The following is a 26,241-nucleotide window of genomic DNA, read 5'->3' as shown; positions in this document are numbered from 1 at the left end:
TCTGGCTTCGTCCCCTCCCGCTCAGTCCCGGTCCCCTCCCTCCTACCCACTCGGCGCCCGCATCTCGGGCCGTCAGGACCGGGCCTCTCCTCGGAAGTGCCCAGATGGCCTCTTTTTGGAAGTGCCAAGTCAGGTAAGCTTCATGTGGGGTCCAGCCTGACTGGGGGAGAGGAGGAACAGGGTTCAGGAGCTGCACCTCAGGGGTCTACGGTGGAGGCTGAGTTCTCAGGGGTCACCGTTCTAGCCAAACTGACTGTCCAGCCCCGGGTTCTAGTATCCAGCTGGCCCCTAGTCTATGCTGTACATAGCCTGGTTGGTGTGCAGATTTCCTCTTGGTCTGAACTCCACAGCTTTCTACTGACCACTGATGGCCCAGACTCCCCCTACTTCCCCAGTCCACAGAGTGACTGGCATCTGGTCAGACCCATGGCCATTTCTAGCAGGTCTGAGTTATCTCTGGCCTGGAGGACATCTCCCTATGGTTAAGGAACCTAAATTGTCTCAGTGGGAGGACATGGTGTGAGTTGGACTTGGACAAGGGCCCTGTTGTCCTCCCTGCAGGCCCCAGGAAAGGGGGTTCCTCCTTGGGAAAGTAGCTGCCACTTGAACTAGCTCCTCAGATGGACTTCAAGGGTGCTCTGTGGTCTACAGAGGAGTCTCAGGTCCAATGGGTGGGCAAGCCAGATGCTCTCAAGGAGACACCAACCCTCCTGCTGAACCTCCTCGGTGCTTAGGGAGAGACACAGGAGCTGAGGGACCCTAAGATGAGGGGGACCCAAGTTAATAATATCTGTCACTCTCGGCTCCATCCTACCCCCTGGGACTCCCTGGAGCACACCTGGAGCACAGAGGATAACAGCAGAGACACCTCCCCTAGACAGAACAGCACAGAACAGCCCTCATGAAGCCTGGGTGTTCAGGGACTATCCCCATGCTCACCTGAAGACATGGAGCCAGGGCCACAGAGGGACCAGGTACCTGAAAGGGACATTAGAGGTCCAGATTAACTTGTTGGGGTTTTTTCCCAATTAAATAATTCAGGCTTTGAGACCAGCACACACTTGGGAAGAAAAAAGAAAAGGAAAGGGGCATTTGAGAATTCCTCTTACAAATATTGGCAGTAAAGCAGGTATCTGAGGTCCCTTAGAGAGAAGAGGTAGGGCCAGGAACTGTACTTGGACCTAGGATTCCAGGAAACAGGTGATGTCAAGTAGCACAGACCAGACCGGGGGAGCTGAATATGGGGGTGTAGAGCAGCCATTCTGAGGACTGTGCATTAGTCTTGGGGACAGTAAAATTCTCTGTCTAATGAAATGGTGTCAGGGAGCCGGCACAGACTTTGGAAGCAGACGAGGCTGTTGCCACTTGGGCAGTTTGTCTGCTGGAGAGTGGGCTCCTTCCTGTCCAGCAGTGTCTGCCAGCAAATCCAGGCAGCTGTGCTTTGGAAGGGGCCTCTCAGCAGGACTTGGGAAACACTGGGCACCACGGGCTTTCTGTTAGGACTCTCAGGGTCCCGGATGAGAGGGACTGGGAATTTTCACAGACCCTGGCAGACACCAGTCATACCCGCACTCCTGGAGGAGTTCTGCTTTCTGGTCTCAGATAAGGTCAGACTTAGAAGCACTTACAGGTCTCAGCTAGCAGGGAGTCTGGGCACCTGGATACACAGTGTAGATTGACTGTTCACAACCCAAAGCACCCGGTTAAGATGTGAGGATGGTATGCTTTCTAGAACGCAGATGGTTAGTGTTTTTGTTTATGTGTTTGTTTTCCTTTTACATGGTCCCACATTTCAATAAGTCAGCCTTGCCGTGTCTCATTCTGCTCATTTATGAAAAGTGTAAGAATCTAGGGAACCCCCACAAATAGACAGGGATTGCGGGGTACATTCCTAGTCCATGTGGCAGACAGGGAAACGATCATGGAGTGGGGGGCTCAGTTCTAGGAGCCCCTAGAGCCATGTGTTGTCAGACACCCACAGAAGTGGGGCATTCTGTGTCCTTTGGTCTCTGCTGATGTGCCTATCTTGGTGTGCAGTGCCTCACTGTGGGTTTGCTCTGCCTCAGTTAGGCAACATTATCTGGTCACTGGCCATTTGTAGGCTTATGGTGATTCTCCCGGCCACAGTTTCCCTGTGTTCCTAATAGATGTTCTTTTCTTTTTTTTCTTTCTTTTTTTTTTTTAACTGCTTGGCTATGTGGTGAGACCCTGGAAAGGGAGGGGGAGGACTAAATCTCTGTATACGTACTCTGAATGCATAAAGACATAGCCAGAAGTGGAAGAGTCATAACTTTTGGCAGTTCTGTTTATAATCTTTTGAGAAACCACCAAGGTTTTGACACCAGCTTCACCACCTTACACTTTCATCAACAGGACAAAAGGTCCCCCACCTTGTGCTTCATTTTACGTCATATCCCTACCACTTGTTATTTCCTGATTGGCTGGTTTCACTGAGAGACAGACAGACAGACAGACAGACAGACAGACAGACAGACAGACAGACAGACTTGTATACACTAGGGCTCAAACCTGGGACCTATGCATGCTAAGCAAATGCTCTACCACTGAGCCACACCCCCAATCCTGCTCTGTAGTTATTTTTAATATTAAATGGGTGTGTAGAACTGGTTAATGTGTTTCCACGTTCATCTATGATTGTTTTCTTCAAAAAGTTTTTGTTGATCTAGCTAAATGTTTTGTCAATTTTGTTTGTGTTTTCTGAGAATCAGGTTTAGTTTCATTGACTTTCTCCATTTTTCCTTACTATGCATCTTGTTTTCCTCATCTTTATTATTCTCCACTCCCCATGGATTTACTCTGTTGTCCTTTCTCCACTCACGGTAAGGTGGGTTGTTGATGTGAGCTCTTTTTTAGCCTTGGTGTCGGCTCTTACAGCTGTGTGCCTCCGCTCTCAGCATTGCTTCTGCTGTGTATGTTTTGGAATTTGTTTATTGGTTTTTATTCATTTTAAGTGTAGTTGATTTTTTTTTCTTTTAACTCTTTGGTCCTTGGGGCCCACCACCCAGCTCCCAAATAAATCACACACAGAAACTTACTCTTACTTATGACTGCCCAGCCTTTGCTTGACTTATTTCTAGACAGCTTTTTAAAAATTACCCTGTCTACCTTTTTACCTTTCTTCTATATTTCTTTCCTTCTTACTCCGTAGCTGCCTGTGTATCTGGGTGGCTGGGTAACTGGGGGGCTGGGTGGCTGGCCCCTGGCATCCTGTCTCCTTTTCTCACTCCCCCCACTTCTCTCTCTCTATTCTCTCTGCCTGGAGCTCCATCTATCCCTCTCCTGCCTCGCTGTTGGCCATGTGGCTCTTCATTAGACCAATCAGGTGTTTTCGACAGGCAAAGTAACACAGCTTTACAGAATTAAATGCAACACAAAGGAATGCAACACATCTTTGCATCATTAAACAAATATTCCATAGCATAAACAAATGTAACGCATCCCAAACTAATATTCCACAACCCTTGTGTTTTTTTATTTGTGGGTTGTTTTAAGAGCATAATGTTTAATTTAAGAGCATAATGTTTAATCACAATTTTGTGATTTTCCGAGTTTCCCCTTGTTACTGATATCTAACTTCACTTCTCTGAGGCTGAAGAAGATGCATTTTTTGCTGTCTGTCTTGGCAAAGCTATTGACCTGGGCATTATTGTGTCTACCTCCCATTGACGCAATCCTCTTCCCCTCTGGACAACATGACTTCCCAAGGACTTACAGGATGGAAACTTTATTCCCCTTATTCTCCTCTGTTCCCACTTCGGAACCATACATGACAAAGCCGTGACATGACCAGAGGAAATTATAAAGTTTCTGCAGCTGCCCGTGGATAGGGGCAAGTGGGGGGATCAGAAGAAGCTCGAGAAGGCTTCACATTTTACTCAGGCTAATTCTTGTCACAGAGGCAGCCTGAAACAGTAAAACACAAACAAACAAAAAAACGTCAAGTCATCAGAGAGGAGGAGATTCTGAGGTCCAGAGCTACTCCGTTATTAGACTCAAACATCCAGTTTTCAGGAAACTGTCACACAGAATGTGAAAGAATGATTCTTCATCCAGGATGGAAGAGAACTGCCACGGCAGATAAACAGCTGTCACATCAGTAGATGCACCGAGAAAGAAGGGGAGGCATGGCTCAGTGGTAGAGTGCCTGACTGATAAAGGAAATAAATCACTAGGACCTCTGTGTGAAAACAACTCAGTAGTCTACTCGACAAAAGACTTCAAAATAGTCATCTTTAAAATGCTTTAAAAACTAATGGAGGATATAAAGAAATTTGGGGAATAATGTATGAATGAAATGAAAATGTCAATGAAGAGCCAGAAATAACTAAAAGTAAATGAAGAGGTCTGAAAAGTACAGATTTGAAATGAAAATTTTTACTAGAGAGAGTCAGAGGCATATTTGAACAATTGGAAGAGAGAATCAGTGAACTTGAAGACAGAAGAAGGGAAATAGTCAACCTGTGGAAAGAGAATTCTTGAGAAAACTGAAGGAAGCCTAGGGGGTCCGTAGAGCATCATTGAGATCAACAAAAGCTCTATAGGAGTCTCCTAAGAGGAGAGAGGGCGGGGAGCAGAGAGTTTGAAGAAATGATTTCTGGGGGGAACCTCACAGATTTGATTAATGGCACAGATATAAACATCCAAGAAACTCAAACTCCAAGCAGGATGAACTCAGAGAGGCCTACACTAAGACCCATCATAATTTAACCCCAAGGACGACATCTTGAAGGCCATAAAAAAAAAGACTTGTCAAGTACAAAGGAGCCTTGATAAGTTTACTGGTAAATTTCTCACGGACACTTAAGTCCAGAGGCCGAGGGTTAATATAGTCAAAGTGCTAGAGGTAAAACACTATCAGCCAAGAAGCCTGTTTCTAGCAGATTGATCATTTAAAGTAAGGGAGAAACAGACCTTTCTAGAGCAACAACTGAGCAAGTTCATTACCACTTCCCTTCCCCTGAGAAGAATGCTAAGGGAAGCCCTGCAGGCTGCCATGAAGGATGACGGGCAATAACTAAGCCATAAGAAAACATAAATATCTCAGAAAAGGGAAATGTGAGCACCTGTTGAAAGCCAGTGTTACTGTTGCCGTGGACGGAGCTCCAGTGTTTGTTTTCAAAAATGATTTGAAAAGCTAATACATTTTAAAGGAAGCAATTATTAGTTTAAGAGCTAGTATTTCAATTTTTGTAATTTCAAAGTTTCTTTGCTATATAATTTAAGAAACTAGTCCATTAAAATGTTAGTTATGGGGATGGAAAGATGGCTCATCCGTTCAGAGCACTGCCTGCTCTTCCAGAGGACCCAGCTTTGTTTCCAGCACCCACGTGGCAGCTCATTACAGTATGTAACTCCCACTGCAGGGGATTGAACACCCTCTTTTGGCCTCCTTGGGCACCAGGCACACATGTGGTGCACATACATGCATGCTTGCAAAATACCTATCCACATAAAATAAAAATAAAATAAAATTTTAAATATGTATTAGTTATGTTTTTTTATTTTAAAGACTTAATTATGGCCGGGCGGTGGTGGCACACGCCTTTAATCCCAGCACTCGGGAGGCAGAGGCAGGCGGATCTCTGTGAGTTCGAGACCAGCCTGGTCTACAAGAGCTAGTTCCAGGACAGGCTCCAAAACCATAGAGAAACCCTGTCTCAAAAAAACCAAAAAAAAAAAAAAAAAAAAAAAAGACTTAATTATGTATATGGGGTTCTTCCTGCATGTATCCCTTCAGGCCAGAAGAGGGCACCAGATCTCATTACAGATGGTTGTGAGCCACCATGTGGTTGCTGGGAATTGAACTCAGAACCTCTGGAAGAGCAGGCAGTACTCTTAACCTCTGAGCCATCTCTCCAGCCCTAGTTATGTTTTGAAATGATAAATGATCAGCCTTCTGTATTCACTTTTTTAACATCTATAAATTCAATCAATCACAGATTGAAAATAAAATTGTGTCCATGCTGAACATTGACAGACCTTTTACTCCCTGTCAGTGTCTTTAAAATGTCATATAACAAGTATTTATATAGAATTTCCATTGTGCTTGACATAAACACCAGTCTGAAGAGTATAGGAGGATATACATAGGTTATATGCAAATATTGTGGAACATATATAAGGGAGGTGTGCAGGCAGACATGGTGCTGGAGACGGAGAATTCTATATCTTGATCTGTAGGCAACAGGAAGTGAACTGAGTCACTGGGTGTAGCTTGAGTATTAAAGACCTCAAAGCCCCCCCCCCCAGTGACACTCTTTCTCCAACAAGGCCATACCTACTGCAACAAAGCCACACCTCCTAATAGCCACTCCCTATGAGCTTATGGGAGCCAATTACATTCAAACTACCGCACTCCTGTATAGTCTATTTCATCCTTTTTTGAGACAGGATCGTGTTATGTAGACCAGCTGGTCTTGAGCTCATGGCTTCTGTCTCAGACTCCCAAATGCTGGGATTACAAGTGTGTGTGCAATACCTGATACCTTCCATCCTTAGCATTGAGTATGCTGTTCGCTGATGCTACTTATTTTTCAACTAAAATCCTGTAACATCTGAAATCTGGAGTTCTGTGATTGAAGAAATTTCCCAGATGACAAGTTAGGACACAGTCTCCCCAGGAGCACAGCCGCAGAGAGTCCAGAGGTTTTGCTGCACCCACAGAGGGGAAAAGGCTGCCCTCAGTCTGCTGGCACCTGGTGGAAAGTCATACTAAAATTCACTGTACCTGACTAACCCTGACCCACTCAGTTCACACCAACGCCCACGTGAAGGAGGATCAGGCTATAGGGAGCAGATATCCCCGGGTCCCACACTGAGCCTAGGACCTGCCCATGGAGTAGTGAAGTGGGCATGTGCCTCCCTCTTCCTATTCCCAGTGCAGGCCCCAGAGTGGAATATGTAAAGAGACATCCTCCCTGGTGTTTCCAACCCACTCAAACGATCCATCCATGTGTACTCTGCCTCCAGACAACAGGGAAAGGCTGGATGTCTGAATCCAGCCTAGAACTGAGCCCTGCAGCCAACAGAGTTAGAGAGCCACATTTCCCTGTGGGTGGGGCAATAACATGGAGGCCCCTGTTTCCTCAAGGAATTACCAGCTATGTGCACCCCACCCTGGGAGGGCAGCCATGTGTTTGTGAGGGTGTCTGTAATGGTCCCCTGTTTTATTGCAGGACATCAGGGCACATGACGGCTGTCAAGATGCTCCAGGGTTCTTTTTCTGTGTTCCTGCTTGGGGGGCTCTTAGGAGTCCTCCATGCTCAGCAGCAGGAAGTCATCTCTCCTGACATCACCACCACTGACAGGAACAACAACTGTCCAGGTACCTGGGCGGGGCTCTGGAGTTCTGGGACAGATCTGTATTCATAGGGTGAGGGTGGGCTAGCCCTGACTTGGCAAGCCCTGACGGGTTTAACGTTGTGGCGCCCCTCCCCCCTGCCCCCAACACTAGAGAAGGCCGACTGCCCCGTCAACGTGTACTTCGTGTTGGATACGTCGGAGAGCGTGGCCATGCAGTCCCCCACAGACAGCCTGCTCTATCATATGCAGCAGTTTGTACCACAGTTCATCAGCCAGCTGCAGAATGAATTCTACCTGGACCAGGTGGCCCTGAGCTGGCGTTACGGTGGCCTGCACTTCTCGGACCAAGTGGAGGTGTTCAGCCCACCGGGCAGCGACCGGGCTTCCTTCACTAAGAGCCTCCAAGGCATCCGCTCCTTCCGCAGGGGCACCTTTACTGACTGTGCCCTGGCCAACATGACACAGCAGATCCGACAGCACGGAAGCCGAGGGGTGGTCCACTTTGCTGTGGTCATCACCGACGGCCACGTCACAGGCAGTCCGTGTGGGGGCATCAAAATGCAGGCCGAGCGGGCCCGTGAGGAGGGCATCCGGCTCTTTGCTGTAGCCCCGAACAGGAACCTAAACGAGCAAGGCCTGCGGGACATCGCTAACACCCCTCATGAGCTCTACCGCAACAACTATGCCACCATGAGACCCGACTCTACTGAGATTGACCAGGACACCATCAATCGCATCATCAAGGTCATGGTGAGCAGCTGGGGCAGAGGTTAAGGACAGTGTCCACTCACCAGTGAGGCAGCAGTCAGAGTTCAGTGTATCCCCCTGTGAATGAGGCAGTTGATGGAAGTCAGGGTCAAGTCCTCTCATATCCACGATCCCCACCCAGACGCAGGAAGCATCACACAGGTGCCCAGGCTCAGGCTAATCCAGTCTCTGTCTTTTCTGCAGAAACATGAAGCCTACGGAGAGGTGAGTTGTCACTACAGCCCAGCTTATGCTGCCTGTTGGCAGCCAAGACTGCTGACCCAGCAGAGGGCCAACGCCGCACTCCTGATTGCCCAGGGCCTCGAACGGACTGGAGCGGCAGAAGGACTGATGTCCACCTGCTCCATGGGGCCAGATACTCCTGAGCTTGCATGAAGCCCTATTCCATCCCCTATCCAATCCTGGCTGTTGAATCCCTAGAGGGCTGGTACTAGAGTTCTCTAACAAACACATGACTTCTGGAGAAGCTGAGGCATGTCCCAGACTGGGGGCTTTATCCAACCCAGACTAGAAGCCGTCTCGGGGTCCTACAGCCTTGGGTACCCAAAGTCCCACCCCACTCCTTCTGTGGAAACAAGCCATCCTAGAGCAGCTACTTCCAAGAACAGCAAATCAGTCCCTGTATACAGATGGTGCCTAGCCACGACCAGAGCTCGTTGGTCCTTGTTACTGTCCGTCATTGCTTATCGCAGCCTCTCTGACCCCAAACCTGGCTAGATGATTTGACTAATCATCGGCCCCCACCTATCTAGTACCCTGTGTGTCTGGTCCTTCCTTCCACTCTGCTTGTATGTATGGGTGTTTGGGAGCTTCCTCTGAGAGTCAGAGGTTATGCCTGTCCCCAATCCATACCCAGCTGGGGACTTGACCCACCAACCTGACCTGCTGTTTGTCCGCCTCATTTCAGTGCTACAAAGTGAGCTGCCTGGAGATTCCTGGGCCCCACGGACCCAAGGGCTACCGAGGACAGAAGGTAAGAGGTCTGGAGAGCGTGTGGCCCGTGCTTCAGGAAGCCCCTGACCTGCGGGAATTCCACAATTAAGGGCAGCTGGCTGTGGATGACTCAGCACTTCCAAGCTTGGAAAACCTAAACTTTGGATTTTATCCATTCCCTTTTAAATGGTATTTTGAGAAAAGTAGGAAATGTTTAAGAAGTTTTTTTTTAATGTGCCACTTAAAATTCATTTGTGAGCAAGCAAGGTTCCTTTCTGTCAGTGGCGTGGTTGCTGATTGACATGAGGTTTATTTGGAGGTTTATTTGACTCTAGGCTTTGAGGACTCTGCTTTGAATGGCTACCTGGTATTTTCCTAACAACAGAGCTGTGTAAAATAAATCCCTTCCGATTTCACCACCTTAGCGTCTTTAGCCAACAATTCACGTGTCAGAAAGCAGAGGGGTAGGAAGGAGATGATGCCAGTCACATGCAGAGGCTCAGAAAGGAGGTAGCGCATCCTCACGCTCTTTGTGAGTACAGTGAGAACCTCTACAGCAGCGGGTAGCTGGGTGAGATGTCTCCTGTGCCAGCCACTCCTTGGTCTGGCTTCTTCCAGTCATGCTCACCCGGCTACGGGGCCACCTTACCACTTACACAGAAGCGATCTAGCCCCTGGATGACCCGGGGACTTCAGAGCAGAGCACAGCTGTGACCTGCAGGATATCTGACCCCATGCCTTGCTTGATTTCCTCCCTCCTCTTTCCTTTGCCTCTTGGCTTCTTCTCTGTCCCTTTGCATTTAAAGTGGAAGGATATTAATAAATTGGTGCCTTTATTTAGTGTGTGTGTGTGTGTGTGTGTGTGTGTGTGTGTGTGTGTGTGTGTGTAAGGCTAAAACTTTGGCTCCCTGGGAGTCTAATTTTATGTGGTTTTCTGAAGCTCCAATCTTTCAAGTTCTGTCAGTCCATGTCGTACCCATGCCAATCCCTTTCGAGAGGAATTAATGTCCCATGAGTGCCATGCTGGGCTCTGGAGAGCCCAGGGTCAGCTGTGGTCTGGGCTATGGTACAGAGGTCCTGAGCCCCATCATCCCCAGCTGAGAAGCTGCTCAGCCCCATTTGCAGGGTGGCCTCATGCAAAGCTGTCATCAAGACTCAGAGAAGAATCAGCAAGAGCCCTGTGGGGACCACCGGGGCTCTCAGGGGCACCTGACCCTGTCCTAAGATGTTCCCACCTGGGGAGGGACCAACAGCTTCTGCCATACCACCTCTTGCAGATGACAGGATTCCCTTGCCTCAATTTACCCTTTACCCTGTCCTCTACTTTTAGGGTGCCAAGGGCAACATGGGAGAGCCAGGAGAGCCTGGACAAAAGGGACGACAGGTAAGGTCCCCACATAGCCTCTGGCCCCTGACCCGACTCCCAACTACTCTCCCCGCCTCCAGGGTTGGGGTCACACCCAAGGTTCGTTGTTCCTTCTTCACAGGGAGACCCTGGCATCGAAGGCCCCATTGGATTCCCAGGACCCAAGGCAAGTTCCCTACCTAGGGCTAGGATGGGGGAAGGGAAGTGGAGGAGCGTCAGTTTGGGTCAGTTCCCTACCCTGCCCTTGGGGACGTCCACAGCCCAGCCCCTGTTGCCAAAGAAGAGGAACTCCTCTACAGTTTGAAGATGACTCCAAAACTATGCATCCAGCTGGACCCCTCCTCTCTCAAGCATGCGTTCAGGACCCACATATGATTTCTAGGCATGACAGTCACTGCTGGGTCTCGGCTGTCCTTCGCGTCTGTCTCTCCAGGGTCCCACTGCACTTGCTGACATGCCCTTGGTAACACACTGTCTTTTCCTTCTGCCCTTAGGGTGTGCCTGGCTTCAAGGGAGAGAAGGTAGGTTGGTATAGAGAGCTACTGTGCCCTGACAGCACACAGGAGGCAGATGGAGTCCCCCCCCCCGCCCCCATCTAGAGGCAGACCTAGGTTCCCCCCCACACACACTGCCTGGAGGCAGACCTAGGTACCCCCCCACTCACTGCCTGGAGGCAAACGGAGGTTTCCCCTGCCTGGAGGCAGACCTAGGTTTCTGGCCTCATGTTTGGGCGGGGGGTGGGAATCTACATTTGCACCCCAAAGACAACAGTGTCTGTGAAGCTTGGAAACTCACTAACACTTCACTTGCCTCCTGCACAGGGTGAATTTGGATCAGACGGTCGGAAGGTAAGCCTGAAGGGATGGGTGTGCCCTGCCATGTTGCTCTGAGGGAAAGGATTAGGACTAACCAGTCCTTTCTCTGTCTTCTCCAGGGAGCCCCTGGCCTAGCTGGCAAGAATGGAACTGATGGACAGAAGGTAGAGTCCCCAGCCCTGCCCTGACTGCCAGCCACTGCTTCTCCCGACATGCTCATAAGTCTATTCACACAGATACGTACTACACACACACACACACACACACACACACACACACACGTGCATGCAGTAAGGACAGTCCACACCCGTGCCCCTGGCCTGGTCTTGGGATTCTGTCATGGAGACAGAATGCAGCAAAGTGGGAATCACCTCACCGTTCTGTGCTCTGACTAGGGTACAGCTGGCCCTGTCATACAACGTCTGAGTGGCGCCATCACTGATGCATGTAGACCCCCAGGTCTACCCTCTGATATTCCCTCTTCTTCTTTCAGGGCAAACTGGGCCGCATTGGACCTCCAGGTTGCAAGGGAGACCCAGGAAGTCGGGTAGGTAACTTCACCATCCTCCCTGTCTATCACACGAAATGCCATTCAGGGGACATGGCTACCAGGCTGGACTGGAAGCAAGTCTTTGGATTCGCTCTTCTGCCCAACCTCTCCCTGCCTGGTCTTCACCCCAGTCTGGAGCTCTTCTAGTCTTGGGGTCCCAACCCACCTGCCCCCAGGAGCCTATGAGCCAACCCTTGGACATACACAATTTCCAGACCAGGTGGAGCTCGTGGTCCTAGGCTGGGAAGTTCTGAAACCTGGATACCCATCGAGGGCAGTGTTAGGCATGGCTCTTGTGGAGCCTGGACCTCATAGCCTGAGTGAGCAGCAGCTCTGGAAACAGCTCTGTGTCAGGGTTCTTGACCCGTGGGAAGCACAGTCCACCATGGCAGCATTCAGAGAAGCCTTTCTCACCTCCCTCAGGGCCCCGACGGATACCCTGGAGAAGCTGGAAGCCCAGGCGAGCAAGGAGACCAAGGTGCCAAGGTAAGGACTTGGCTAGTAGCTCTAAAACAGGCTGTCACCACCCTCAGGAATCCCTGCCTTGGGGCTCCCTATGCCAGCCCACACCAGGGTGAGGGGACAGCCCAGGCTGTGAAGCCTAGCAGGGAAGTCCCGTCCTCAGATTCACTATTCAAGAGCAGGGTCACCTGTGGCACAGCTTGCCCGCCTCCCCTTCCAATCTGGCAGAGACCCTGAAGGGAACTCTAGTCACTGTAATTCCTATTCCCTGAGGCCCCAGGACCCCCCCCCCTTGCCCTAGGTAGCCTAGACCTTTAGCCACAGAATAGGCAGCCTTCCGTAGGAGACCAGACCATGCCCCTTCTGCCTGCTTCCTCCTTTGACTCCCCTCCCTAGCAATCCTGCCGTCACTAGGGCCTCTCACATAGGGCTCCTTCCCCAGAGGGGGCAGCAGACTTTACATTGGGCTGGGCTCATGGGTTGGTCTTTTGGGCACCATGGCAAGTTCCTCCCCCATTATGCCTGGCATCCTGCGTGTTCCAAGAACATGGGGAAATTTAGATGATCCTGCCCCACTGCCCAGTACCTGTCTATGTGAAAAGCTGATGTCACCCCCAACCCTTCCAGGGGGACGCTGGCCGCCCAGGACGCAGGGGACCACCAGGAGATCCTGGAGATAAGGGAAGCAAGGTGAGTTGCTGGCCTGCTCACTACCCTTGCCCAGGATGTGATCCACACGGTTCTATGCCCTCACAGGTGTGGGGAGGGATGGTACAGAATGACTAAGGGAGACATCATGTCCTGGTCCTGGTGCGTTCCTCAGCCATGCTCCCAGCCCTGCTGAATTGTCCCTGCCCCACACAGGGATACCAAGGCAACAACGGAGCTCCTGGAAGTCCCGGAGTGAAAGGAGGCAAGGGAGCACCTGGCCCCCGTGGACCAAAAGGAGAACCCGTGAGTTTACCCAAAGTTTCAGCCTGAACCAGGCCCCTGCTTTGGGCTCTTCTGGGGCACCTCTGGGGCACCACTTGGGGCAGCAAGGTTCATGAAGGGTCACTGGCAAATGGCACTGAGGATGGGCAGAACCCTCTGTTGCCCGTCAGCCCTTTCACTGCCGTCCCAACAAAGCTTCCCCAGGGCTGAACATGGCATAGGGAACCCCATCCCAGGGCTGATCCTTAGAAGAGACAGTCTGAGGAGGCACAGTCTGGGAATGATCAGGAATGACCATACTGGTTATCCAAGCCACATCCCAGCTATTGACCAGGACTTCCAGCCTGACCAGGAGCACCCCCACACTGAGCTCTGACTCCCCCGACTGGGACAAAGCCAACACAGAAGCAGCATGAAGACAGAGCCACAACCCCAAGCAGATATCATCAGGAGGCAACACCAGGCTCGGGGTCCCCAGTGTCCTAGGGAGAGCAGGGCTACAGGTGGCCCACATGGCCCTCCCAGCCATCTCACTCTTCCCTCGTCCTCACGTCCATTCTCTGCAGGGACGCAGGGGAGATCCTGGAACCAAGGGCGGCCCAGGCAGTGACGGTCCAAAGGGGGAGAAGGTGAGTTGCTCTGTAAGGACCCAAGGGGTCTGATCTGGACTCTCCCCAGAAAGCTGAGGGGCTTTGGTCCCTGCACTGTCTGAGACAGTAAGAACCAGACAGGCGAGCTCCCACTCCTAGCTGTGTGTGGGGCTTCTGGAAGGGCACTGCCCATCCTATATGTGCCCTATACAACTACTTAGGCTGCATACTGCTCTGTCTCCAGTATCTCCACTGCAGACATACACGTTCCCGTAGCTCCCACTGCCACAGTGGATGGTGGTGAAGGAGTTCTCCTCTGAGCTGGTTAGGGTCCCTTTGCCCCTGGAGTGGCCTCAGTAGGTCTGTGGGGATGAGGGGATGTCAGGAGGAAGGACACTGCCATTCTGACACTGCCCTTCACACACCGGTGTCTTTGTCCGAGTGGACTGAATAGCTCGTTCCTCTAACCCTGTCACCCCATCCCCTAATACTGCCTCTGGAGAGGGGAACTCACAGCTACTCCCTGGCAAAGCCTGACCAGACCTGTCTTCTCACAGGGAGACCCTGGTCCTGAGGGGCCCCGAGGCCTGGCTGGAGAAGTTGGCAGCAAAGGAGCCAAGGTATGTAAGGCAGGGGGTGGCAGATACCAGACAGAAGAGGGCTATCTCCAGGACAGGAGGTAGCAAAGGCCAGGGTGGAGGAGGCTACACCCAGGACAGGGAGTAACAAAGGCCAGGCTGGAGGAAACTGTGCCCCATAATCTTCCTGCCCCACTTAACCTTCTCGCAGATCCAGCCAAGGCAAGACCACTGGTGGGCAGTGGGCCCAGGGCAGGTTGACCTCACCCTGAACCACGGGGTTGAGGTCAGGACTCTGTAGATGCACTATTAGACCACAGCACCTCACCGTCTTCCCCTCATTGCATTTCTTCTCAGGGAGACAGAGGTTTACCTGGACCCAGAGGCCCCCAGGGCGCTATTGGGGAGCCCGGAAAACAGGTTGGTAGCTGGACACTAGAAGCCCTGAGGCCATGACAGCACCCTGCCCCCCGGCTCCCGCCCACTCCTAACCCCGTTCTCAGTCCCTAACTTCTCCACCCACTTCAACCCTCCACCTGTCCGTATCTTGTTCCACGACTCCTACCCTTCTCCCAACCCTTTATCAACTCCCAACTCTGCCCCCAGGCCTCTAGCCCACTCCCCACTCTGCCCCAGACCTCCTACCCACTTCCCATCCTACTCCATAGTCCTACAAACCCACATTTACCTACTCCCCACTCATCCGAACCCCTAACCTCAGGCAAGAGGGTGGCCCTGGTGCCAAGACCTACCATCTTCTCTGAGCTAGTCAAAGCAGGTTAGGTCATCACCATTTCAGGTGACAAGGCCACCTCTGACTGCTCTCCTGCCCTCAGGGATCTCGGGGAGACCCTGGTGATGCTGGACCCCGTGGAGATTCAGGACAGCCAGGTCCCAAGGTATGTCCCTTCCTCCGGTCGATATGGGATGGGGCCCAAAGCAGTTGCCTGTGGAGGAACCCAACAGGAAGGTTTCAGGAGAAGCTTGGAGGCCTGGAGGAAGAGAGAGGCCTCCGGTGAGCCTCCTAGTGAGACTGGAGAGCAGCAGGAGACCATGCACCCTGTCTTCTGCCCTCCCCAGCAATGACCTGCCTGGGAAGATGGCAGGGTCCCGAGGGGTGGACAGCCATATGAGTACTGCATGATCCTAGTGGCCTCTCTAATGTGTGCCACAGCCCCTGGCTTATCTGGTACATCAATCGCACACACTCCCGTCCAGAGGTGGCCAAGCAAGGCGAGGCTCACACTTTGTATTTCCACCCTACACAAGATGCCCTAGTCCTCATCTGCACTATTTGGACACCACCTCCTCCTCAGTCATGTCAACTAACTCAACCTTCTCCTTCAGGGAGATCCTGGAAGGCCTGGATTCAGCTACCCAGGACCCCGAGGAACACCCGTGAGTCATGGCATAGAAGAAGAACCCCCAGAAAAACCCTGTGGACTGGGCCCCAAGGCTTCTGTGGTTCCCTTGATGTGGGACTAGGAATAGGGAGGGGGCGGGGCCACCTGTCACTTGGTGTAAAGGCAGATCCAGCCAGCACCCAGAAACGCCAGGGGTTAGATATAGCTCGGGATTGGCTCAGCATGTGTGGGTTCTGTGGTCTTTACCTGAGGTGTGTGTGAGCTTCTATACAAATTCTGATATCCAAGAAATCATGAGGGGTGACCCCAGCTCCAGGGGATGGTGGGTTTCTCTGCCTGTAGTTAGACTTGGGGTCTGTGACTGAGCCAACTGTCGGGCCTTTGCTTGCTTCACAGGGTGAAAAAGGAGAGCCCGGCCCACCAGGCCCCGAGGTACTTGGGGGTCTTGTCCCGGTTAGCCTTTTCCTGGTGGGGTCATGGAAGTCCTGCATGCCATGTCCACTTGGGAACCATCTTTCGGTCATGTCCTTGGCCCAAGACAGGCCACATGAGCCCTGGCTGGACCTTAACTGGTGTTGGTTCCTGTGTTGTGTCCTTTTCCAAACAAAACCCAGGGCTTCCCTGAAAATGCCCAGAATTCTGAGTGTGGTTTGTGCTACCTCCGAGCTCCTGGAAGTCTGTGGGAGGTCCCGTTGTGTGGGGTGGGTGGGTGTATGCCACCCACTGCCCACAACTAACATGTGTCCTGTGTCACAGGGAAGCCGAGGAGACTTTGGCCTGAAAGGAGCACCCGGAAGGAAAGGAGACAAAGGCGAGCCAGTGAGTGTCACCGTCCTATGCCCAGGGCAATGGGCTAGCGCATGAGGCGGACCTGAGATTCCTGGGGAAACACCCAGCCTGTCTGGCACTCAGCCCTTGACAGGAATGGTCAAACTCAGAGGCCTCCTCTGTTCTTCACCCCATCCTCAGCCAGCACCTCCTACTGGTCCTTTGGCACAAGCCTGGCCCGTATCATCTTCACTTCCATGTCCCTAGCACCTTTGGGTATCTAGATGGACGTATGGATGCAGAAGGAACAGATAAGAAGGGCAAGACAGCACAGATAAGGACTGGTGGCAGATGATGGCGGATGGATGGATGGATGGATGGATGGATGGATGGATGGATGGATGGATGGATGATGGATGGATGGAGTGAGTTGGCAGTTCACTGGAGGGATGGTAGGCTGGTGGACAGGTCATGGATAAATGGGTAGGTAGATTAGGCACACAGAGTGACTAGATGACCCTGGGATGTAGCAGCGTGAGTTATCCTGTTACTATCTTTGAGTTCTTCAGGGGCCTTCTACTCTCTCTTGCCTACCAGGCTCTGATAACATCAGTTCAGGACATTCCTGGGGTGATATCAGATTCAGGATAAAATGGGTGATACAGTCCTTCATGCCACTGTACTCCCAGCAAAAGCCATTGACAGGGGAATCAATACTTCTATGGGGCAAAGAGACCTCCCAGGGCAATACTGAGCCTACTTCCCTATTCCCCCACAGGCTGATCCTGGTCCCCCTGGTGAACCTGGACCTCGAGGGCCAAGAGGAGTCCCAGGACCTGAGGTAAGCCACCTCTATCCCTTGGGTCCATAGCTCCTGGGCCAGCCATGCTGATGTACACAGAGCATCCTGGTTCTGCCCTTAGTGGGCCCATGAGTCAGTACTGAGTGGTGGCACCAGGAGCGACTTGAACCCAGCAGTCTCACCTCTCACTGCTGTCCTTTGTCTTCCAGGGAGAACCTGGCCCTCCTGGAGACCCTGGTCTCACGGTAGGTGTCACGTAGTGTGGAGTCAGGACCCTTGTTTGTAAGTGTCCTTCTCTCTTCTGAAAAGCAAAATCCAAGAGCGTCAAGTACAGGGGGTTGGCAGGGCAAAGTCAGAGGAGGAGCTCAGAGGGCAAATTTAGCAGGCATCCAGGTCAAAGGTCAAAGCCAACAGGTTTGAGGTTGAGCAGGGACAAGGTCAGAAGATGAATCAAGGCTGGCAGGAGGTTGAAAGGGCAGAGTCAGCAGTGATCAGGTTGGCAAGGACAAGACCATAGGGTAGGAGTTAGTGGGTGGAGTTGGCATGGGTAAGGTCACAGGGCAAAGCTGGAGATGTAGGTACCTCTACTCCACATATTGGCACAGACACCAGCAGACACGGGGTCAGGTGCTCCTATGGAAGCTCTCATGCGATGGTAGGTGCTCCCTGCCTAAATGCACCCACTGGGGCTGTGTTGCAGGAATGTGACGTCATGACCTATGTGAGGGAAACCTGCGGGTGCTGCGGTGAGTTGGCCTAGTGCGAGAGCGCAGGAGGGATGGAGTGGATGGGGCAGGATCACTCAGGGTCTTCCCACCTCTACCCACTCACCCTGTCATCCCCCCCACACACTTCCAGACTGTGAGAAGCGTTGTGGTGCTCTGGATGTGGTCTTCGTCATCGACAGCTCTGAGAGTATTGGCTACACCAACTTCACCTTGGAGAAGAACTTCGTCATCAATGTGGTCAACAGGCTGGGCGCCATTGCCAAGGACCCCAAGTCTGAGACAGGTCAGTGAAGGCCATGAAGGACCCTGAGGCAGAAACCAGATCCCTGCCTCTAGCCAGGATCATGGCTTCGCCTGTGATTTCATTCAAGGTGGCCAAGCCCAGGTCACCAAGGTGGGAAAACAGGCTGGTAGACACTGTTCCCGCTTTTGTACCCTTGTAGGCACACGCGTGGGTGTGGTGCAGTACAGCCACGAGGGCACTTTTGAGGCCATCCGGCTGGATGACGAGCGAGTCAACTCCCTGTCCAGTTTCAAGGAGGCTGTCAAAAACCTCGAGTGGATTGCCGGTGGCACCTGGACACCCTCTGCCCTCAAGTTTGCCTACAATCAGCTCATCAAGGAGAGCCGGCGCCAGAAGACCCGGGTGTTCGCAGTGGTCATCACAGATGGGCGTCACGACCCCCGCGACGATGACCTCAATCTCCGGGCCCTGTGTGACCGAGATGTCACCGTGACAGCCATCGGCATTGGTGACATGTTCCATGAGACGCACGAGAGTGAAAACCTCTACTCCATCGCCTGTGACAAGCCGCAGCAGGTGCGCAACATGACACTGTTCTCTGACCTGGTGGCTGAGAAGTTCATCGATGACATGGAAGATGTCCTTTGCCCAGGTGAGTGGTGACACCCGGTACCTTTTCCCCTAGCAGGCTAGTAGGTGACCACCGAGGGCCCAGCAGGAACTAATAGAGACCTGTTCTCTTTTCTCTCTTCTAGATCCCCAGATCGTGTGTCCAGAACTTCCCTGCCAAACAGGTAACATGTGTGCCTGAGACCCTAACCCCAGACAAGCAGAGCAGGCCCAGCATCCTTCCTGTTCTAATAGCCAGGGATGCTGCAAGGAACTGTGCAGCCTCAAGGGTGTACCATTGTGGAGCTGCTTCCTTGGGGAGAAACCCTTGAAGTTCACCCCTAGCATGGTAGAGTCAGGAGCTCAGGATGAGAACTGGCTCCTGGGAGCATAGAGTGTCATCCTGAACCTCTGTATGGTACCATCTGGGTAGAGGCTGCTGGCCTGGCTGTGCTTGGCGCTTGGCCACTGACCAAAAAGGCATTTCAAGACAAAGGGAGTCTCATCCAAGAGTCTGAAGTCTTCCTACCACTGGGGACTCTCCTTTTGGTCCATGGGGGCCAGGACCTGGACAGACTTAGCTAGAACCATCTATTTGCCAGGGTCTGGCAAGCTCTTGCCAAAAGATACAGCCCTAAAACTGATGGGTGGAATGGCTGCTGTAAGATACGGGGGAGGGGGGACAAGCATGCTGCTGCCCACCAGTAGTGGCTTTGCTTCTAACCCTGCGGCTGCCTTTGTGGCCTTCGTGGTAGGAGGCTGGAACCCAAGCTGCTACTCCAAAGGGAGCACAGGGGGGTCCCTGATGTGCTGAGAGTCCCTGCCAATGCCTCCCCAGACACTGCTGCAGAATAACTGGGCAAGAGCCTCAGGGAGATGCCCCGGGGTCTCGGGAGCCTTGCAGTCTGCTCTGCAAGCCCTGCCCCTCCCAGGAGCATTGAGTAGGGGGTGGGATGGTTTTGATGAGCTGCAAAGTCTCGACTTTCTTGGCCCCTCTCAAAGACAAGGTGGCCACTGAGCATGAGCACAGGCCCTGAAACCACCTAACAGAAGGGACCATGTGGCCTGGGATTCAGGGTCTCAGCAGAGATCATTATCAAGAAAACTCTCAGGGTTTGCCTTGACCTCAGCCACCCCAGGGAGGATTGTGTGAGGCTCAGAGCATGGGCCTCAAGTTGCCAGTTCTGGTATCTGTCAAAGGCTAGGGCTCTGTCTGCAGGGAGACCCCCAACCCCAGCTCCTGGCACCTTGATTAGCTCCCAAATGAACTGTACCTTTGGTGTTGGACTGTAGTGCAGTATTGTACAGGATGTAAACCTTTAGTGAGGTTTGTGTAAAGGAGGCTGATGCCATAGATGGATCCATCCCCGCAACACAGAAGCCGGACCTTGGTCCCTGAGTCTTGCTCCTGATCGCAGTGGGAAACGTCCAGAGTGTGACAGCAGCCATGGTTCTGTGGCTGTCTTTAGGAAGTAGAAAGTTCCCCCTTGTTGAGCTTCGTTATCAGGACAGGTGTTGAATCTTGTCATGTGCTTGTTCGTTGGTGACTCCTCGTGAGGTTTCTTTAGCTTTGAAAGCGATGTTCAGTCATGTTGATTTCCTATTGTTGGGTGAGCCTTGTTCCTTGAGGCACAGCCCTGGGTCTTGGTCTACCTTGGTTTTGCCTGCTGAATGTGGTCAGCTCATGCCTTATGGAGGAAACTTTACCTCTGTGTTCAAAGAGCTATCTCTCTCTGCATCTTCCTTTCTGGTGATCTCTGTGTCTGGCTTGTATAGGGTGACCGTGGGTGACAAGGTGCAGTGGCTCCAGGATGGGGGCCAGGATCAGACAGTTTCTACCTGTGGGCACACCAGTTCTGGAGGGTGGCAAGACCAAGAGGAAATGGGGATGGCAGCCTACACTAAGATCTTAGGACCCCACAAAGCGCTCCTTACTAGGTCCCCCCACATTTCCCAGCTCCCTAACCCCCTTCTACTGACCTTATAAAGCACATTTGCATTCACTGCTATAGAAATTTCAAGGTGAATTATGGTGTCTGGGGACACAGTGACCTTAGATGGTGTCTTTACGAGTGAGGTCCTGGATGAGCGTCCTTGTGAGCATTTCTGATGTGAATACAGTGTTAACAACAGACTTCCAACTCTGACATAGCCCTGATCCTCTGAGCCAAGTAGCCAGCCCTGTCCACCCAGAAGCCTGCCTCAGGCCAGGCATGCGGTCAGTCCTTAGGGACTGCTGAGAGTGTCTGACAAGCTCAAACTGCAGGGAGAAAATTGGTAATGACCATGGCATCAAAGACTGCAGTGAGACCTGAGCACCGGTTGTGGAAAAAAGAAACAAGAGCCTTTAGAAAAGGGAGTGTCCTCAGGGAGACCTGGGGTCCTAGGGCCTGGTCCTGTGTTGGACACATTGGGTTTCCTCATGGCTCCTTGGTTACCAGAGAAAAAGGAGTGAGTTTGGCCATGACATCCATTGAGTCATCCCTTCTCATCCAGCAGGCGCTGGAAGCCAGAGAGAGGGAGGAGTAAGGGGGGAGGGTAAGAGGCAGAGATAGGAAGATACAACAAAGGAGAGAGGAAGGAACAAAGAAAGAAAAAAGAGAAATAGAGGCACAAAGAGAAGGGAAGGGAACAAAGGGACAGAAGCAGAAAGGGATGGAGAGAAAGAGGCAGATGGAGTCACAAAAAGAGAAGAGAAAATAAGAGATGGGGGAAGAAGGGGGAAGAGAAGGGGTGGCGAGGGAGGAGAGGAGGGAGGACGAGAGGCTCTTGCTCTCCCATGATGTCTGCACCACTATCTTGGACCCTCAAGGGCAGGCCTGGGATAGCAGGTCATGTCTGGGACAAAGTGTCAGCGGTGTGTTCTGTCTGTGGGCGCTTTCCAGAGCTGACTCGTCTAGGGATGCCGAGACAGAGCACTGAACTGGAGAAATTTACAAAATTTGTGCATGTCTCTCAGTTGGGTTTGGGCACTAATGCTCCATGCTGAGTTTCCCTAGAGCTCTATGGACATCCCCAAACTGCTACAAGGCTAAGTCTCTTGGGCTGTGCTGCTTGCTCTCAGCTTCTTTTCCCCAGCAGGCCTCCCGCCTAGGCCAGATACTACTACCTGCTCAATCTCCCCCTGGATCAGTCTCTGGTCCTAACTACTATCTGTGGTCAGAGGCCTAAGGAGGGCTGGAGGCCAGCCATATCCACTGGAGCCCCTAAAGTCTTCTCTGGACACTCCCTTTCAGATGAACCATGGCCTGGCAGCAAGCCCCCGGTCACCTTCCTCCGCACGGAAGAGGGTCCAGACCCTACCTTCCCCAAGACCATCCCCCTGATCCAGCAATTGCTAAACGCCACGGAGTTCACTCAGAACCCATCTGCCTACTCCCAACTGGTGGCTGTGATGGTCTACACCGCTGAGAGGGCCAAGTTCTCCACAGGGGTCGAGCGGCAGGACTGGATGCAACTGTTTATTGACACCTTTAAGCTGGTGCACAGGGATATTACAGGGGACCCAGAGAGTGCCCTGGCACTCTGCTAAAGCCCTCAGATTCACCATGAGCAAACAGGCCAAGCTAACCCCTCAATTCTTATCGCTTCCCAGGGCTGCCACCATAAGCTTAGGCCTTAGGCAACGGGGACCTGCCCTCCTAGTCCTGAGGCCAGAGTCTAAGTCTTTACCGTTATTCTCTTTGGAGGGTCCCCCCTACTTCCTCCAGCTGCTGGCAGAGCTGCCATCCTTAGCTTGTGGGCACACTACTCCACTGTCACTTCCGTCTTCCCATAGCCTCTCTTTGTGTCTGTGTCCCCTCCTCTTTTGTTCCCCTCGTTCCTCTTTTTTTTTTTTTTTTAACAAGGACATCAGTGATTGGATTGAAGGCCCACCTTAGACCCCAGAAGTTCACATCTGGCAAAGGACCGTAAAGGGCATTAATATTGAGGTTCTTGAGATGTAAACTTCTGGGAATCTTTCAGCTGAGCACACCGCCTCAGTCAACCTGAGCTATCCTGCGTTTGAAAGCACAGATTGGGATAGGGTGCTATCTGAGTGCTTGGGGAGGTCCCCTCCTTTCCTGCTTCTGATTGGGATTCATGTTTGATGTTGGGTATGTGTTTATAGCCTGCAAAAACCATAGGGATGTAACAAGGGCCTTAAGGTACCTCCGCTTCTGTCATGCCCAGTAAATCAAAGTACCAGAGGTACCAGAGCAGGTCTGCCACTGTGCCCCCAACACCTGCATGCCCAGCCAGGTCTCTGGATATATGAAGGCATCTCAGTCACGTGACCAAGAACCATAAAGGCATCCTCTCCCGGTGTAGGGTGAGACCTATCCTCCTGGGAGGGTGACATCCCCTCCTTGCTATGAGGTCACAGATAGAAGAAAGGACCCCCACACACAGAGACGTGGAACGCAGAGATCCCTGAGTCCCCAAACTCACAATTACAAATGGATTTTCACCAGACTTTCCTGGTTTCCCATAGGCCCTGTAGCTGTTGATGTTAAGAAAAAGTCCCCAAGCCAACCACCCCTACTGTATGTCTGCCTCTGAGTTTGCAGTAGTAGCTGTGAGGGTGCCTGTCAGTTATGAGGAGCTAAGAAGTCCAGTTGTCTCCCAGAAACAACTTTCTAGACACTCTGAGAAGATTTGAGCAGATTCCAGAGATGGTGACAGGACAATAAATAAGTTATGTGACCAGCAAGCTCTGTAAGAAAGACCGACCCTATCTGCAGGCACTCCCTGGCTCAGATCCATGATCTGGGATCTCAGGGGGAGTGAGCCGTGTTAAACATGTTATAAAAAGATGAAACCTGTAACTTAATGCATTGCTGTGGTCAAATGGCAAGCTGGGCTAGTATACACAGGGATGGACCCTCACGCACCACTGGGGTTCGGTGGGCTGGGGGGTAAGCATTCTGGCAGCTGGGTCCTGCCTCAATATCTGTGGTCATACATGATTGGAGTCAGGCTATTCTCAATGCGACTCCCTGGGGTCCCAAACGGCTGGGCCATGGCAGCATGTATAGGTGAGCCAAGCTCGTCTTCCTCTAGGGAGAGCCTAGATGGATGCTGGTGAATGGGGAGCCAGGCCCTAGCCCGTGGTCTCTGACACGTGCGTGGCGGTGTAAGTGTGGCCTCAGCTTCCATAGTACTGCCTGGCAGGGCTGGTGACCATCCCCCAGAGGAAAGCATCTCTTGGTGGCAGTGAGGCCACAAAGGGCCTACCTGGACTCCTTCAGCCATACCCTAGCAGCATACCAAAGCTACAGTGAGTGCCAGGACACATGGCCCCTTTCTCTTTCTGGGCAATGTGTGACTCAGACAGACAGCTCAGAAGTGGCCCCTGGGAGAGGGAGTCAGGTCCAGAGGCCCTATCATGCCTCCCAACAAAGATGGCCGTTATGTGAGTAACTATCTTTGGCTGAGAGTAGTCTTTGGGCTGTTGAGGGTCCCAGAGGTAGCTGGTTTAGGATGAGACATGCTTGGAGACAAAAGATGGGTCTTCTGGCCTCTAGCCAGATCTCTAGTCCTCTAGTTTGGGACCACTTAAGAGACAGTCCCAAAGGAGCCTGAGCCAACTACATCGCCTGAGATGGCTCTGCTGTGGTCCATTGTGGCTGTGGGTGAAGCCCCAAAGTCCCATGATCTGGGATCCAGTGGGCAGAGTGTAGGCAGAGATGGGATGAGTCTCGAGCTGGCCACCCCTTGCCCGCCTGGGCCCACCTTACATCTTCCCTGCAGAGCTATATGTGGCCCAGTGCACACAGCGGCCTGTGGACATTGTCTTCCTGCTGGATGGCTCGGAGCGGTTGGGCGAGCAGAATTTCCACAAGGCCCGGCGCTTCGTGGAGGAGGTATCGCGGCGCCTGACTCTGGCACGGAGGGACGATGACCCGCTCAACGCCCGCATGGCCCTGTTGCAGTACGGCAGCCAGAATCAGCAGCAGGTGGCCTTCCCACTGACCTACAACCTGACCACCATCCATGAGGCACTGGAGAGAACTGACTACCTCAATTCCTTTTCTCACGTGGGTGCCGGCATCGTGCATGCCATCAACAATGTGGTGCGGGGTGCACAGGGCGGGGCGCGGCGTCACGCAGAGCTCTCCTTTGTCTTCCTCACGGATGGCGTCACGGGTAATGACAGCCTGGAGGAGTCGGTGCACTCCATGCGCAAGCAGAATGTGGTGCCCACCGTGATCGCTGTGGGCAGCGACGTGGACATGGATGTGCTTACCAAGATCAGCCTGGGTGACAGGGCGGCCATCTTCCGGGAGAAAGACTTTGACAGTCTGGCCCAGCCCAGCTTCTTTGACAGGTTCATCCGCTGGATCTGTTAGCACCTGCCCACCGTGCCCACCCATTCCTCCTCCATCTCCTCTCTGTGGTGCTAACAGGACCCCAGCTCGGCCAGTCCATGCTGGACTGTACACTGGGTCTTCCTGGAGAGTGAAAACCCTTCTCCCAAGGTCAGGACAGGAGGACTCTGGACCCAAGTCCCCTTGCCCTCTTCAGCTCCCTTGGTGTCCCCTCCCACTTCTCCATCCTTACTATACCTTGCCCTCGAGTATTGGAGGACCCCAGAGTCCCCCGCTGCCTTTGCCCCTCCACTCCCCACTCCTCTTCATGCATCCCACATTCCCTTCCCAAGGCTGTCTGCTGGCCTGCACCAGTCTTGCCCAGGGCCCTGCCCTTCTCTGCCCATTATTTCCTATATCAGATCAGACCTGAGAGCCCTGTGTCACACACCCATTGGCCCAATAAAGGTTTTGAACCTCCCTGCTGCTGCCAGATCCCCAGTGTCTGTGCCCAGCCGGGCCTTACCCCAGGCATGTACCACACTGGGCCTTCTCCTAACACTAAGGGGACACTTAGGGTATGCCCAACAGAATCCATCATTCCCTGGCTCCTAGCTCCAGTTGCCCTACCCTCATGGGGCAAGGACTCCCAAAAGGTGCTGTCTACAATGTCCCTAGTGAGTATTCAGCAAAGCCTCAACGTGGACTCCACCCTGGCCACTGAGCTCTCAGCTAGATTTGCCACCCTGTGATGTGAGCTGTCTCTTAGTCCCCAGTCAGGGCAAGGTGCTAAGAGACTACCCCGTAGCTTGAGTGAGACACTCACAGAAGGACATGTAATTAGTGAATTGTGGTGGACACGATTAATGACCACCAAAAGTCAGCCTTACTTCAGGTGGGTGATTTCCCCTTGCTCATACCCTGAGGCCTTCCACACTTACAGCCATGGAGGCTCCACAGAGAACTGTGGGTTCTCCAGGACAGGTGGGTCCTGGGCTGTGTCCCACCTACATGACTGAGCATGGCACCTGAGCGGCCTAGAGTTTACTATCTTAGGTCATGGTACTCTGCAGAGAGAGAGGGGCTGACCTGGTGTTTGTGAGGTCCTGGGTTCGAAC

At 52.5% G+C, this 26,241-nt stretch overlaps 1 protein-coding gene across 1 annotated transcript; it reads left to right on the top strand.

Annotated features, from left to right (window-relative positions):
* Nucleotides 1–25,684, top strand: Col6a2 (collagen type VI alpha 2 chain). The gene is made up of 28 exons (XM_057751105.1): nucleotides 1–133; nucleotides 7,197–7,345; nucleotides 7,475–8,073; nucleotides 8,275–8,295; nucleotides 8,999–9,064; nucleotides 10,355–10,408; nucleotides 10,512–10,556; nucleotides 10,885–10,911; nucleotides 11,212–11,238; nucleotides 11,325–11,369; nucleotides 11,699–11,752; nucleotides 12,179–12,241; nucleotides 12,845–12,907; nucleotides 13,082–13,171; nucleotides 13,717–13,779; nucleotides 14,298–14,360; nucleotides 14,676–14,738; nucleotides 15,155–15,217; nucleotides 15,666–15,716; nucleotides 16,079–16,114; nucleotides 16,439–16,501; nucleotides 17,229–17,291; nucleotides 17,462–17,497; nucleotides 17,953–17,998; nucleotides 18,111–18,263; nucleotides 18,424–18,876; nucleotides 18,980–19,018; nucleotides 24,567–25,684. The coding sequence occupies exons 1-28, from the start codon at nucleotides 105–107 to the stop codon at nucleotides 25,163–25,165; spliced, it is 3,123 nt and encodes a 1,040-aa protein (XP_057607088.1). The 5' UTR covers nucleotides 1–104; the 3' UTR covers nucleotides 25,166–25,684.
* The last annotated feature ends 557 nt before the right edge of the window (nucleotides 25,685–26,241 follow it).

This window comes from Chionomys nivalis, chromosome 19 (genome assembly GCF_950005125.1).
Source record: "Chionomys nivalis chromosome 19, mChiNiv1.1, whole genome shotgun sequence".
Lineage (NCBI taxonomy): Eukaryota > Metazoa > Chordata > Mammalia > Rodentia > Cricetidae > Chionomys > Chionomys nivalis.
The sequence above is the reverse complement of the archived record's forward strand: the minus strand, read 5'-3'. Positions and strand labels throughout refer to the sequence as shown.